General features: G+C 55.7%; 2 protein-coding genes across 2 annotated transcripts in view; one reads left to right on the top strand and one right to left on the bottom strand.

Annotated features, from left to right (window-relative positions):
• The window catches only part of TRNP1 (TMF1 regulated nuclear protein 1), a 6,458-nt gene extending 574 nt beyond the window's left edge, over window positions 1–5,884 (top strand). Inside the window, exons 2-3 of the mRNA XM_029227031.1 lie at window positions 3–566; window positions 5,133–5,884. Coding sequence (XP_029082864.1) covers window positions 3–395 — 393 coding nt within the window. The 3' untranslated portion in view covers window positions 396–566; window positions 5,133–5,884. The remainder of the gene's footprint in view (window positions 1–2; window positions 567–5,132) is intronic.
• Window positions 5,885–8,978: 3,094 nt separating this feature from the next.
• The window catches only part of TENT5B (terminal nucleotidyltransferase 5B), a 7,010-nt gene continuing 2,564 nt past the window's right edge, over window positions 8,979–13,424 (bottom strand). The window contains exon 2 of the mRNA XM_029229458.1: window positions 8,979–10,872. Coding sequence (XP_029085291.1) covers window positions 9,850–10,872 — 1,023 coding nt within the window. The 3' untranslated portion in view covers window positions 8,979–9,849. The remainder of the gene's footprint in view (window positions 10,873–13,424) is intronic.

The raw sequence follows: 13,424 nt of genomic DNA, 5'->3' as shown, positions 1-13,424 counted from the left end.
GGGGCCGCGCGCTTGAGCTGGCCGAAGCGCGGCGGCGACTGCTGGAGGTGGAGGGCCGTCGGCGCCTGGTGTCGGAGCTGGAGAGCCGCGTGCTGCAGCTGCACTGCGTCTTCCTGGCGGCCGAGCTGCGCCTGGCGCACCGCGCCGAAAGCCTGGGCCGCCTGGGCGGCGGCGTGGCGCAGGCCGAGCTCTATCTGGCGGCGCACGGGTCACGCCTCAAGAAGGGCTCGCGTCGCGGCCGCCGCGGCCGCCCGCCCGCGCTGCTTGCCTCTGCGCTCGGTTTGGGCGGCTGCGTGCCCTGGGGCGCCGGGCGCCTGCGGCGGGGCCACTGCCCCGAGCCCGATTCGCCCTTCCGCCGGAGCCCGCCCCGCGGCCCCGCCTCCCCCCAGCGCTGACCTCCGCGCCGGGACCTCTGGCCACCCCGACAGGCCATCGCCGAGGTGCCGACCGACGGATTGTGGACGCCGGCTGGATGGACGGCGTCACCGACGCGGATGGACAGATTGCCCGACCCCAGGAGGAGACAGTCGGGGGGCCGAGGGCCCAGTAAAGAAGGCTAAACTGAGGTGCGGTCTTAGCGGCTGGTGCATCCGTGGGGCGGGGCGGGGCGGGGCGGGGCGGGGCGGTGCAAGGCTCCAGACCTCCTTCCCTAGGGCTTCTGGAGTCCGCTGGGTCCTTAATAAAGCTGTCCGCTTTCTGTTGCCGCCACTCCCAGACCTCAGGCGGAATGAGGTAGTAGCACCAAGTCCCCATTATAGAGTTGAACAAATGGAGGCTGCTCAGATCCCAGAAGGGGTTTGCCAGCAAACTTTTACCTGTTGGAGCCTCCTGCACTGACGCAGCACCCCACCCTCACCTTCCACCAGCGCTACATTTCCTGGGTCCCTTGGGGCTGTAAGAAGAGTCTTGCCCTTGAGGCTGCTGCTTTCGGGCACTACCCTCCGGGAGGCCAGAATAATGAGGCCCCAGGATGGGGTGGGGGCTGGCACAGCGATGTACCTCTGAGCTCTCCTCTCCTAAGCCCCTGTTTCCCATTCGGGGAGATGGAATCCCAGAGAGGCTATGGATTTGCTCCCATCATACTTATACTTAGGACCTTCCACTTCTAGGAGACAGGTCTTTTCTCAGGCCCTCATGCAGCTTCGCTAAGAGTACAGTCTGACTCAGATGACCAGGGTGGGGTGTTTGGTGACTGCCTGAAGCTTTGCCGGCTCTCCTAGGGGCTCCCTCCCAACCTGTCACTAAGATGGCTCTGCCAGGGATGGAGCCAGGTGACATCCTTTAACAGGCCCCAGGGGGGCAGGTATGTCATTGGCTTCTAGATTCTAGAAAGTGGGGCCTTAAAGGGCCAGACCTGAAATGAGATCTGCTTCTCTTCCTTTCCACACGCCCTTCAGGCCCCCCATTCCCCTGCCCCACTCAGCTGTGAATGGCCTGGCTGCTGCTTTGCTACTCACTGGCTGAGTTGACTGCAGCCTCACTTATCAGTCTGTGATGTGGGTATCTTCACCTCTTGGAAGGGTTGTAGTGAGGTTAACACAGGGCAGAGGTCTGTCTTTTTCCATAAATCATGGAAGAATGTTTTATTCTCTTATATCACACCTAGAAACAGGCACTGCTTTTGCTGACGGAGCCTAGGAGCTGATTTAAAGTCCTCAGTTTACGGAGTGGCAAGGTCAGGTCAGCTAGGGACAGAACTAGGTCCTAGGCCTGTGTGTGTCCTTCTCGCAGTTTCTCTCTGCTGTCCAGGGGCAGGGACTAGATAGAACTGGTGTCAGCTTGTCTGCCGTGTGACCTAGAACAACTCTGCCCTGTCTTTGGGCCAGTTTCCTCAGTCCTTCTCTGAATGTAGCTGTCCCTCCTCATGTCAGGGCTTAGGAATGGCGAGAAGAGTGCAGAATGAGATAATTAAGAGTCACAGGAATCTGGTGTAATCCCAGAGTCCTCAGGGTCAGGTGCACTGCTCTGAAAGGCAGAGACCCAGGGGCCCTCACCTGTCCTTCCCCCAGCTAACTCTTCCTCTCCCCAGACCAAACTTTTTGCCTGGTTTCTCAGCTAACAGCCAGGACTTCCTGAACCCATTCTTAGCTGGGGAAGGGAAGTCCAGGAGGAGGTCTCACAGACTCTGAGAGCTTGTGGACTGGGAGAGCAGTGAGGGGCCCTGGCATCCTCTGGCCTCCCCAGAGGGAGAGGACCTTCCAAAGCTACTTGGGTCATTTGGGGTCTAGAGGCCCAGAAAGGACAAGGACTCCCTGGAGGTGACACAGTGAGGAGCTCAGGCTTCAGTGCTGGGCCGCAGCCAGGACTGATTGTTTTCTGGGTTGCACAGGAGAGGGACACTTGGTCCAGAGAAGCTTTTAGCTAATGGTGTAAAGTGCTCTGTGTCACCACAATTTTGCCTTTCTCTGGGATTTATTGGTAATCAGCTTTGTCCTGATTTTGGTGTGGGGGGCGGGGGGGGGTAGGGAATTAGAGATGGCTCTTGCTGGAGAAAGTGGTATATGTAGGAAATGGAGATTGGTCCTAGTGTCACAGGCAGCTCTGTCCCCTCCCTCCACTTCCAGATGTCCCATGCTTCTCACTAAGGGCCTCGGCCAGGGCACACAGTGTTCAATGACTTGAACCCCAGCTCTTGGTTCAGTGCTCTGTCCGCTACTCCTCAAACAATTAATAAAAGTCACCTTCCCACCGCTGTCTGGCCCACCCAGGGCCCCTCTAGAAGGCTTCATATTCTCCTCAATCAACAAACATTGATCTTTGCTCAGTCCAGGGGCTCAAGAAGTAGCCCTGAATCAGAGGGTCTCTGTTTTCAAGGACTTGTGTCTCTCAGCCTTCTTCTAGGCAGCCTGCCCTGGCGATGTTGGAGGGCTGTTTTTAGGCCTTCACAAGTAACTATAGCCCCTGGTTATATACTGCATCCCCACCCTGCATGGCTTCCTGAACACTTTCTAGATGGCCCAGCATTCTAGCCCTGGGGACTGGACTGAGTACAGGGGATCCTGGGGGATCTGTGCCGTGAGGACATTGATTGCCACCAGTGAATCTGGAATGTCAGCTGAGGGAAGTGAGGGGCTGGAAGACCAGTTCAGGGTTTTAGTCAGGCCCTGCCCCTCCCCTGGATGAGCCCTTTCGCTCTCTTGGCTGGTCCCTGACAAGTGAGGCGCCTCTGGGTGGCGCCACCAGAGGGCAGTGTGGGCTGCTTCTCCGGGCGTGCGGGCAAGGCCTGGAGCAGGCTGGGAACCCACAGTGTCCCCGCCTCCAGCCAGCCTCTTCCCTTGTTGCCCAGGCTTCTCAGGCTTTGAGCTTTAAAGGTCTGGCAGAATGTGTGGGTACTGGTGGTCACTTAGAGAAGGGGCGGGCCTCTGACCTCAGAGGGAAGGACCATCAGGAAAGACTTTCTTGGAGAGAGAGGTTGCCCCTGTTGGCCGTCACCGTCTGAGTAAAAGCCCAGAGTAGTTTCACTCCTCCCAGATTTGTTACACTGATAATTGATCAGAACACCCCATCCTGCCGCCGCCCCCGCCGCCACCTGGGAATCAAGGTGGCTTCCTAGAGATTAGGCTGAAGCGACAATTCACAGCTAAAGTGCTCCAGGTCTGCAGTGGGCAGTCTCTAGGAGGCTCCCTTCCCCTAACAGCCAGGTCCCTGGAGAAAAACCCAGGGTCCCAGTCTTCTCCGAGCTGAAGGAGAAGCAGAGCCTTTACCTCCTCCCATGCTTTACAGCCTGCACGGGAGGAGATATTTGGGAAAGCTGGGAGATCCCCAGCCTATTTCTTCCCACATTAGACCTTGACCGCACGCTGGCTAGGAGTGATGGGCGAAGGGACTCCTTGGTTGTGGCATAATACATTAACCACCGCCTCTATGTCAGGCATTGTGCTAAGCACTTTACACCCGTTATCTCTTTCAGTCCTCCCAGCTACTCTGCAAAGTAGGAGTTAGCCCCATTTCCACAGGTGAGGAAACTGAGGGTCGGGGGAGGGGGGGCAGGTGGCTTGCCCAAGGACATAGAACCTCTGAGTGGGGGACACCTTAAACATTAGGCTATGTGGCTTTTCATTTATCAGGCTAATGAGGGCTCCATTTATCAGGCTAATGAGGGTTTCTGAACTCTCACCCTTTGAGTCTGGGTACAGTGAACCCTGGTCCTTGGTTCTGGGGAGGGATGTGATCAGACATTGGAGGGGTGGCAGAAGGTGGCATCTTCTGCCACCCCTCCAAGGTCTGGGCACACCCCCAGAGGCTGGCTCCCCTGCTTGGTTGTCTGGGCTTTGGGGGTAAGTCAGGCTGAGTCAGCACACCTGGCTTCAGGCAAGGGCAGGCCAAGGATGCTCAGGGCCTGGGCTTGCCTTGGAGGCTGCCTCCTCTCCCTGCATACGTGGGCTGGCGTGTTCGGTGCCAAGGAGAGCAAAGAGCCTGGGATGGCAGAGGAAGAGGGTGACAGGCTCCATGGTGGGGCAGAAAGTATCCCGTCTTAGAACTAGACAGACCTGGGATTTAGTCCTGACCTGGAGCTTCTCAGCTGGGAGACCTTGGGCAAATGACTTCCCTTCTCTGAGCCAGTTTCGTGTGTGTGTGTGTGTGTGTGTGTGTGTGTGTGTGTGTGTGTTTTACGGGGAGTTAGGGAGGAGATTATTTCTGAGTATTAAATGAGAGGTCACACTAAGTGCCTAGCACATAGAGGAGGTCTGTAAATGTTCGGTGGAGCCAACCTACCTAGCCCAGGAGAAGCTGCCAGGACAGAGCCCCAGGCAGTGTGGGCCTTTGCTTCTCCAGAGCAACGCCATATCAGGCATCCCTGGAACAGTCCCCCTTCTCCCCCCCATGACAGTCCCTGAGGAGCTCCATAAGGGAAGAGGTGGAGGAGGGGCAGGCTTTCATCCCAGGAACATTCCATTCCAGCTGCTCAGACCATTGGGGATCCCAGCCAAGGACAGAGGCCCGAGGGAGCTCACCCCAGGAGCCCCCACCCCTTCCAGGGTAGGAGCGAGTGGAGCCTGATTCCAAAATATTGCCCCTGCACCTTCTGTCCACAGTGGCCCCTCTAAAGGAAGTAGATGTCAAAGGGTTTGGGTGGGGCTGGGTGGCTATGGGAGAGAGACAGTTAAAGCTCTTGAAATTATTCTTTCCAGCTCCTCCCAGCTCCTCAGAGCCTCGACTCGATCTGACTCCTGGATTCTGCGCCTTCCCTGGGCACCTCCTTCAGGAAGACTCCTCTCATTGACCCTACACAAGCATGGCACCCTCCTCACTTCACAGGAGCCCTTCACTTCACAGTGGCAAGGGGCTGGATTCTGGGGAAGTTGCCGATACTATGAACTTCTCTATATATGCTGCATTTGACTTTGGCTTACACTGTACAACTGAAGACGTTACGACAAGTCCTTGAGACGCAGTCAGATTGTTTAAGAGTGCAGCAAAGCTTTCCAATGTGAAAGTGAAAAGGATCTCTTTTAGAAATGTCATCATTCTTTAACAAGTCACAGTGCAGCTGGGGTCCCCATTTTGGTAGATGCTGTTGCTTCTCAGTCTAACAGCACCAGGAGGCCTGTTTGAGGGGAAACATTGCTCTAAGCAATCCCTCAGTACCCCTCATTCACCGTCCTTGCCCTCTCCAGGTGGGCACGTGCCTGCGGCCCCTCAGAAAGGTAATGGGCTGCTGGCTCCCGGGGGACACACCTGTTTCTCAGGAAGAGGCGTTGGCAACATAATTCTAAGTTTTAAATGAAAAAAGGGAGCACATTTATTCAAATATCCTGATGGTAGAGGGAAGGGGGCCACACTGACTCACACAGAACCCAGAACTTGTAGAGTTCCGCAAAATGAACGCATATAGGGTCAGTTCCTTGATGTATACATTCAGGAAGAATAAATCTCAGTGATGTGAGACAAGCACGCGTGGTTTTGAGGTTTACCCTGTGAGTGGCGTTGCCGCCTTTCCTTTGTGTGTCTGTCACGGCTCTTTAAGCTGGCAGTTCCGTGAGCAGCTTCTGTTTGGTTTCGTTTGGCAATCTGGGCCTGCTTACTGATTTGTAGGCTGACTTCTCCCTTGACCTGGCTCAAAGTTGACCCTCTTTATGGAGTCTTCCCCAAATAAGGATGTGTTGAGGAAACTACACACAAAGGGATGCGAGAGTGCGTTTGTGATAACGTGGCAGCATGGTGATCCGTGGAGGATTGTGTGTGACCGTGCTGGTGAATGGATGGACCTGTCTGTCACTCAGGCTCCCAGCAGGAGACACAGCACCCTCAAACTGGGCAGAGACTTAAAAAGGGACTATTTCCAAAGATGGGGGCTGGGCTTAAGAAACTAACAAGGTATATGCAGCTCTCCAGGGCTAGCAGCAGGGAGAAGCCATTACAACTCCTGGGCCTGAAGGGGTAAGAGAGGCGAGGGGAGGGGAGGGGAGGGGAGGGCACATGGACCCGGAGAGTGCAGCTGTGTGGAGAGGGCCCCTGACGGGAGCAGTGGTCTCTGGTTGAGAGATGTAGGCAACCACGGTGACCTGATGGGAAGGGAGCAGGGGGAATAAACACCTTATTCTCCTCCTCCCTCCAGTATCTCTTGCTGGGGACTCTCATTGGCTGAACCCAACAGAGAGGCAGGGAACAAGGGGGCCATTGATGCACAGTCCGTAGAGGTCAGCCTCCCAAGGGCACAGAGCCTGAAGAAGGGCGGAGGGTGGGACTGGAAGGGCTGACATATGCAACTGTCTGAGGGCATTATCTTCCATTCCCTAACGTTCACTGCAAGGCTTTTTCCCCCTCTGGAGCTCCCCCCACCCACCATGGGTCACAGCGGGAGAGTGGACTGTTGCTTGGAGAGCACTGTGGGGTTGGGTATTTACTCCCTCAGCCTTCCCCTCTCTGGCTCTGATTCCCAGTTCTTGATTCCTTCCTGTCCTGGCATCTTAGATGGCTGCAGGAACTGTCCATGAGAGAACAATGCCAACCACTGAGTCAGTGTTTTTTTTCACACCCGGAAACACTACACCTCTCCCAAACACACCCCCGGGCACACCTGCTGCCACATGGGCCCCTGACATAGTCACCACAAGCCATGGCCGGTGTCACAGTTGCATTAAGAAAATGTACAAACTTGGCAAACAGTAATGCAAACTCGTTTTCTGTCACATGTATGTACAGGAGACATATTGTCACGCTCATCCACGTGAAATCAGAGTGTAGGACGGTGCAGGGGTTAACAGCAGTGGCCCTGGGGGCAGACAAGCCTCTCTGACCTCTCTGGCATGTTCCCTTGTCTGTAAAATGGAAATTCTTGCTCTTCTCTCCTGGAGGTGTTGGGAGGGTGCACTGAGAGGGTGTGGTTGGGGAGAACTTAGCAAAGTGATTGTTGTTAGTGGGAAACTCCTGTCTCCCAGGCCTCATGGGGAACGCACGCGCCTGCACGAGGTCAGCAGGACACCATCAGGCGTGTGTGCCCTTCCCCAGACACACCTGCCGGGAGCATCTGTACATTGACAAGTCCCCTCCGCCCAGAATGCTCTTTCCCCAGACATCCGCATGGCTTGCTTCACACTGTCTTTAAGTCTTTGTCCAATCAAATGTCACCCTTTAAAGGAGGTTCACCCTTTTTAAAATTGCAGACCCAGCACTTCCAATCCCTTACCTTGCTATGTATATTTTTAGCCATTGCTGACCTTCTAAGACTATATAATTTAGTTTATTTTCTTTCTACCCCATTAGAATGTAAGCCTCACAAGGGTAGGGATCTTGGTCCTTTGTTTGCTGATGTGTTCCCGCCCCTGGAGGGGTGGCTGGCACACGTGGGCTGAATCCAGTGCACACATGCGTGTGCCATGGCTTTCTGGCTCTCTCCCCTCTGAAACGAGCACGTCCAGGTGAACCCCACTCCCCACCCCAACAAGCTAAGCCTGTGTGCTTACATTGGGAGCATTCCCCTCATGCCCAAAGCAGGAGCTGGGACCAATTTAGTCCCCCCATCCCAGGACCCTAGTTGGGTAGGCACGGCCAGCGTGGGGTGGGAGGCTGCTTTCAGTCACCAAGCAAAGAAAGCCTTTCCACTCATCCTTCCAGCCATTCTGAGCCCAGCAGGGACCCAGTGAGCAGGTGAGATGACTGGACTCACCCAGCTGACCAGGGGCCTCCTCTGCGGCCTTGTTTTTTCCACCCTGGCTGGAACCATCAAAGCCAGCACTTCAGAGGACACTAATGAGGCTGAATATGTTAAGGACTTTGCAACCCTTGGATCAAAGAGGCTGGGTAAACAGTGGGCAGCATCCAGGCCTGTGAGTGGCTGATGCCCTGAGGCATCAGCCTGCTTGAGAGCTTATGGCTGGTAGCTGGCACTCACTCCCAGACAGGCCCCAGATGCGTTTGGAAAGGAGAGTCCCTGCCCCTCCAGGGGACCTGCTTAGGGCAAGCCAGAGTATGTCCATCAGCAGTAGGGGGTGAGAGAGGAAGCTGGAGGATTGAGGGGGCCTTTCCCAGCAAGGAGGCCAAGCCTCGGCTCTGGCTCTGAGGGTCCTAGAAGCCCCCCAGTCCCAGCTGCCACCACTAGGGGGTGGGTCTCCAGTCCAGACTCACCCTGCTTGTTCTCCACCTGCTTCCTGGGAAGGGTTAGGGAAGGGTGAGCAGGGCTGGGGTCAAGCAGCCCTGAGCACTGGAGTGTGAGGCCAGGTCCAGGGTCATTAGGACTCCAGGTAGGAAACATTGAAATATTTGCTCTTTAGCAAGAGACTTGCTGAGGTGATGTCCAGGGGCAAGTCACACCTGTGTGGACAGGGGCTCCTAGGACAGTTGCCAAGCTGGGCTGGTGCTGGGGGAAGGAGGAGCATTCCCCAGCTACAGCCCAGGACTCAGACCCTGCCCTCCAAATGTCTCCTCCCGCCAAATGTCCCCTCCTATAATACAAGCCAGACTCAGGCTGGGGGAAGCAGCCACAGATCCCACAGACTGTGGAAGGTCCTTCTCCCAGGAGAAAGCATGGTACTAGGTTCAGTGTAGACAATCTTTATTGGCAGGTGTTAAGAGTGCTAAATAGTAGCAAATACAGAGGGATGGGAAGGGAAGTGGGGTGTGGCTCTCCTCCCCCATGTAAGGACCCTGTAACCAGGCCAGTGGGGTGGGAGCACTTGACTGTGGCTACTTTGGACCCAGCACCCTCTGGAGAACAAGCTCCCAGGCAGGAGGGCTCCTCAGGACATGGGGGAAGGGAGCTGTACCCCGGCAGGGGCATGGGCTGTGTCCCACCCCAGGCTGCTTAGTTCCTGTCCACCTCACACCTCAACCGACAGCTTGGGGTAGGGGTGTTAGGGGACTGAGCTAAACCTATCCCTTTCCAAACCTATCTGCCTCATGCCTCAGTTTCCCTCCTCCTAGTTAGTGGCCCAGCCCAACCCAAAGTGAGTAGTTCCCATAACATACCATATTTTAGCCACTGTGTGGGCTGCAGGCCCTCGGAGGCTGCTGGTTCCACTGTGGGCTGGCCCTACCCAAAAAAGACCCCTTCTAGGCCACAGAAATCAACCTGAGATGACAGGCATTGAAGCGACCATCCCAAACGTTCTTTGTCTCCTGAAGGCAATTGACCCCCAAGACGAATTTCCCCTGCACCCCACAATCATGCTGGTCCAAAAGTGTAGTGCAAATAACCAAAAGGTCCATTTACCAAGAATCTAAGCTTGGCCTTCAGCCCACAGGGGCTTCACTCGGGGGAGGAGTCTGGTCTGTTCAGTTTAAGGCCCAACCCTGCAGCAGTGCTGGGCTACCTGGCACAGGCTGCCTGTCTCTGGTCATGTTCTCCATGCACTTCTGGAGGCCCCACTCCATCTGCAGAGGCCTAGTCCTTTCTGGCCAGGGTCTGAGTCAGTTACAAGGCAGCCAGGTGGGATAGGAGGCGTGGGCCCGGGACAGCAGAGGCTGCACGGGGGTCACATAGTAATTGACAGTGGTGGGCACGACCCCATCAGGGACTGGGGAGCGCCAGGCCAGGGAGGCCACGGCCGCCGGGCCCTGCTCGGCCAGCGCCTGGAGCGCCAGCGTGGCGATGAGGGCCAGTGTCTGGCGGCGCTCGTGGCTCATGAGGCACACTGTGCTCTCGTTGACCACCCGGTGCAGCGTCACCAGGCAGGCGTAGCGGCGCGCCGAGTCGGCCCCGCTGAAGTGGGCCTCGAGGTAGCGCTCCAGCATGCGCTGCTGCTCAGCCAGGTCCGGGAAGTCGATGAAGAAGCGGGAGCACATGTAGCGCTGCAGGGCGCTCACGTCGGTGCTGGGCCGTGGCCGTAAGCCCCGCACCAGCAAGTGGCAGTACTTGAGGAGGCCGCCCCCTCGGATCTCTTCGGGACTGCGTGTGGCGATGACGCGGTGCCGCAGGTGGTCCAGGGCCTCTGCGAAGTCCCCGTACAGGCTCTCGCCTGTCACCGTGGGGTGGAAGGCCTCGGACATGGGCGTGGAGGAGCACTGGCTGAAGAGCAGCAGGGAGTCCAGGAGGATCTGGAAGGAGTCTATGCTAAACTCGAATTGGCGCCTGACCGAATCCACGAACTTGAGCTCCACGTTCTTACCGCTCTTGTTGGACAACGAGATGAGGCTCCAGCGGTCCGTGTCTGTGCACACTTTCACCAGCTTCTGCACATAAGCCTCCTTGAGTGTCAGGGGTGTGATCTTGGCCCGGCTCACGCCGGCCGGCAGGAAGTCCAGCAGGCAGGCCAGCACCACCTCTTTGGTCAGCTGGAAAGACGCCTCGCTGCGCAGGTCCACGCGGAACACCAGGTCCAGGTCCTTGTAGCCCAGGCCACTCTCGGGGTGCAGCACGTGGCTGGCGGCCGAGCCGTGCAGCCGCACACCGTGCACGCGCAGTCCCTGCTCCTCCAGGCTGCTGCGGACAACCTGCAGAGGGGGTGGCAGGAGGGCGAGGTATCAGCGACCTGGGCCCCTGGGGTCCGCTGTGGGCTTCCACGTAATAATCACAGCGACATCAACCACTGTTGACCACTTATCAGCTGTTGTGCCTTTGGAAAATCATTTAATTCTCTAAGCCTAAGCCTCTATTTCCTAATCTAGAGAGTGGCCCATTTGGAGGAATGACTCAGCAATAATGATAACACAGCCGTGCACAGAATTTACTAAATGCCAGGTCCTGATCCTTTATACATTAGGTCCTTTATACATTAGGATATAAACTCACGTAAATCTTACAGTGCCTCTATGAGGTGGGTATTATTACTCCCACTCTACAGATGGGGAAATGGAAGCACAGAGGGGCCAAGTAACTTGCCCAAAGTCACACAGCTGGTGAATGCAGAGCTGGGAATTAAACTCAGAGTTCATGTCTTAACCAGTATGCAATTCCACCTCTCTAAAACTTCCACCTCTAAAACAAAACACTTCGTTTTGTGCCAGACATGATGCAAACTGCTCAAATGTGCTGGGAATGTAACTGGCCGTTCACATGCATTACTACATTAATGCTCACAATAATCCTGTTTGAGTATTATTACTCCAATTTACCGATGGGGGACCTGAGGCACAGAGGGGTCATGTCCAAAGTCAGAGAGTAGTCGGGCTGAGACTAGGACCCAGGACAGGTGGATTCTCAAGTCCATGCGTGCTCTTTTGACTATGACACATTCATCTATCTTTACAAGGACACAGTGAGGTAAATATAAGACTAATTTTACAGATGAGGAAACTGAGGCTTATAGTGGTAAAACACTTAAGGCTCAGAGAGGAAGCCGTTCAGAAATGGCAGGGCTGGACGTTGAAACCCAAACTCTTTCTGCTCTTGGGTGAGGGGATGGGTCAAAATCCCTGGACCCGGACATTCAGTGTTCTCAGCAACCCAGAGCACTTCACACACCGAAAGTGACCAGGCAGCATTCTTACCCTGAGTGATTCTGCAACCCCGCCTCGCTGCCAAGTCAGCTCCAGACCCGGCTGCTCTTCAGGCCTCCCAGGGAATTACTACAAAGAATGCACGTAAGTGCTGAGGAGGCAAGCTGCAGTGGGGCAATCTGAGGCGGGCGGCTCCCTCCAGAAAGCTTCCAGGAGGAGGACCCTGACTAGGGAAAGGTATTATCATGGCTATGGGGGTGGAAACATCTGGCCATCAGGGACCTGCGGGGCCAGGCAGCTGGGGCAGGGGAAGAGGAATATTGGCTCGACACCTATTGGGTGCCAGGCATTGGACCTTCTTACCAGAATCTATGGGGAATAGATCTTTAAAATCTCCAAGTTATAGATGGGGAAACTGAGGAGTGAAGTTACCTGCCCAAGATCACCCAGAGGTGATCCAGGTATGGCTGACTCCAAAGTCTATCTTCTTTCTACCACATTACCAACCCAAGGTTTGGAAGGAGCAGAGGCCAGAAAGTAGGGTTCTAATCCTCTCTCCCTTTCAAAATTTCAAAGTGAGGGCAACCCTCCAATCACTGAAGCCCAGGGCCAGAGTAGCTAGGGAGCAGGAGGGTGGGGGTTGGGGAAGCCTGGCCAGGCAGATGGGGGAGGCTGGAAGTAAGGGGCCAGTTGTTGCAGTCCAGCCTGTGGGACTTCTAACCCACACTCTGGCAGCTGGCAGCTGTGCCCATGTAGGCCAAGGGGAGAACTGGGCCAAAGACTTTGTCCTAAGGACACTGGCAGACCTGCAAAGTAGACCAGCCCCCTCTCCAAGTCCCATTAGAGCTGACTGGGCCTTACTCAGTGCCAGCTCCTGCCCCCAGGCTGATGCCCACCCTAGGGCATGGCATCTGGCCTGGTGAGTAGGTAGGAGTACCCTTGTTAAATCGCCTGTGTCAGGCCGTGTCAGCCAGCCAGCCAGCGGCTGTTGTCTTTTTCCCAGGTGTGACTACAGCCAGCTTGGCAGGCAGTCCCCAGATAGATACCACCACACCCAAGGACTGCAGGGCAGCTTGGAGCCTCCTGAATCAGACTTTCCAGCCATGGAGGGGGCAGTGGCTGCACCTTCCTTTCTTCTGTACCAAGGCCCTCCCCCAAACCACTCTGCTCCCAGGCTGCTGCTGAGGCCTGCAGGGAGACCATAGGTGCTGTCAGCCAGCAGGCTTACAAAACTTGAATCCAGAGCCACTCTCTAGCTGCAGCTGGAGAGATCAGAGTCTAATTCAATCCTCTGGACCCAGAGAGGGCAAAGGACTTGTTTAGGGTCACACAGCCAATAAGTGGCTAAACTTAATTAAAACCAGTCCAGGAGCAGGGGGCCTCCTACAGGAGAGTGGGTCCCTCTAGCCCAGGGACAAGCAAGAATAGCATCTCTAACTGCCCAGATCACTGCTGTAGGAAAATCTTGTGGGGGTAGAGAGGGAGAAAGGTTCCAATTCTTGAACCATCGGACAACTCAGCACTAGTGAGAAGCCCAAAATCAACAACCAGCACCCCCACCACACACACACACACACACACACACACACACACACACACACACACAC

Source organism: Monodon monoceros, unplaced genomic scaffold, assembly GCF_005190385.1.
Source record: "Monodon monoceros isolate NGI ecotype Baffin Bay Population unplaced genomic scaffold, NGI_Narwhal_1 Super_Scaffold_18, whole genome shotgun sequence".
Lineage (NCBI taxonomy): Eukaryota > Metazoa > Chordata > Mammalia > Artiodactyla > Monodontidae > Monodon > Monodon monoceros.
This window is presented reverse-complemented; position numbering and strand designations above follow the sequence as displayed.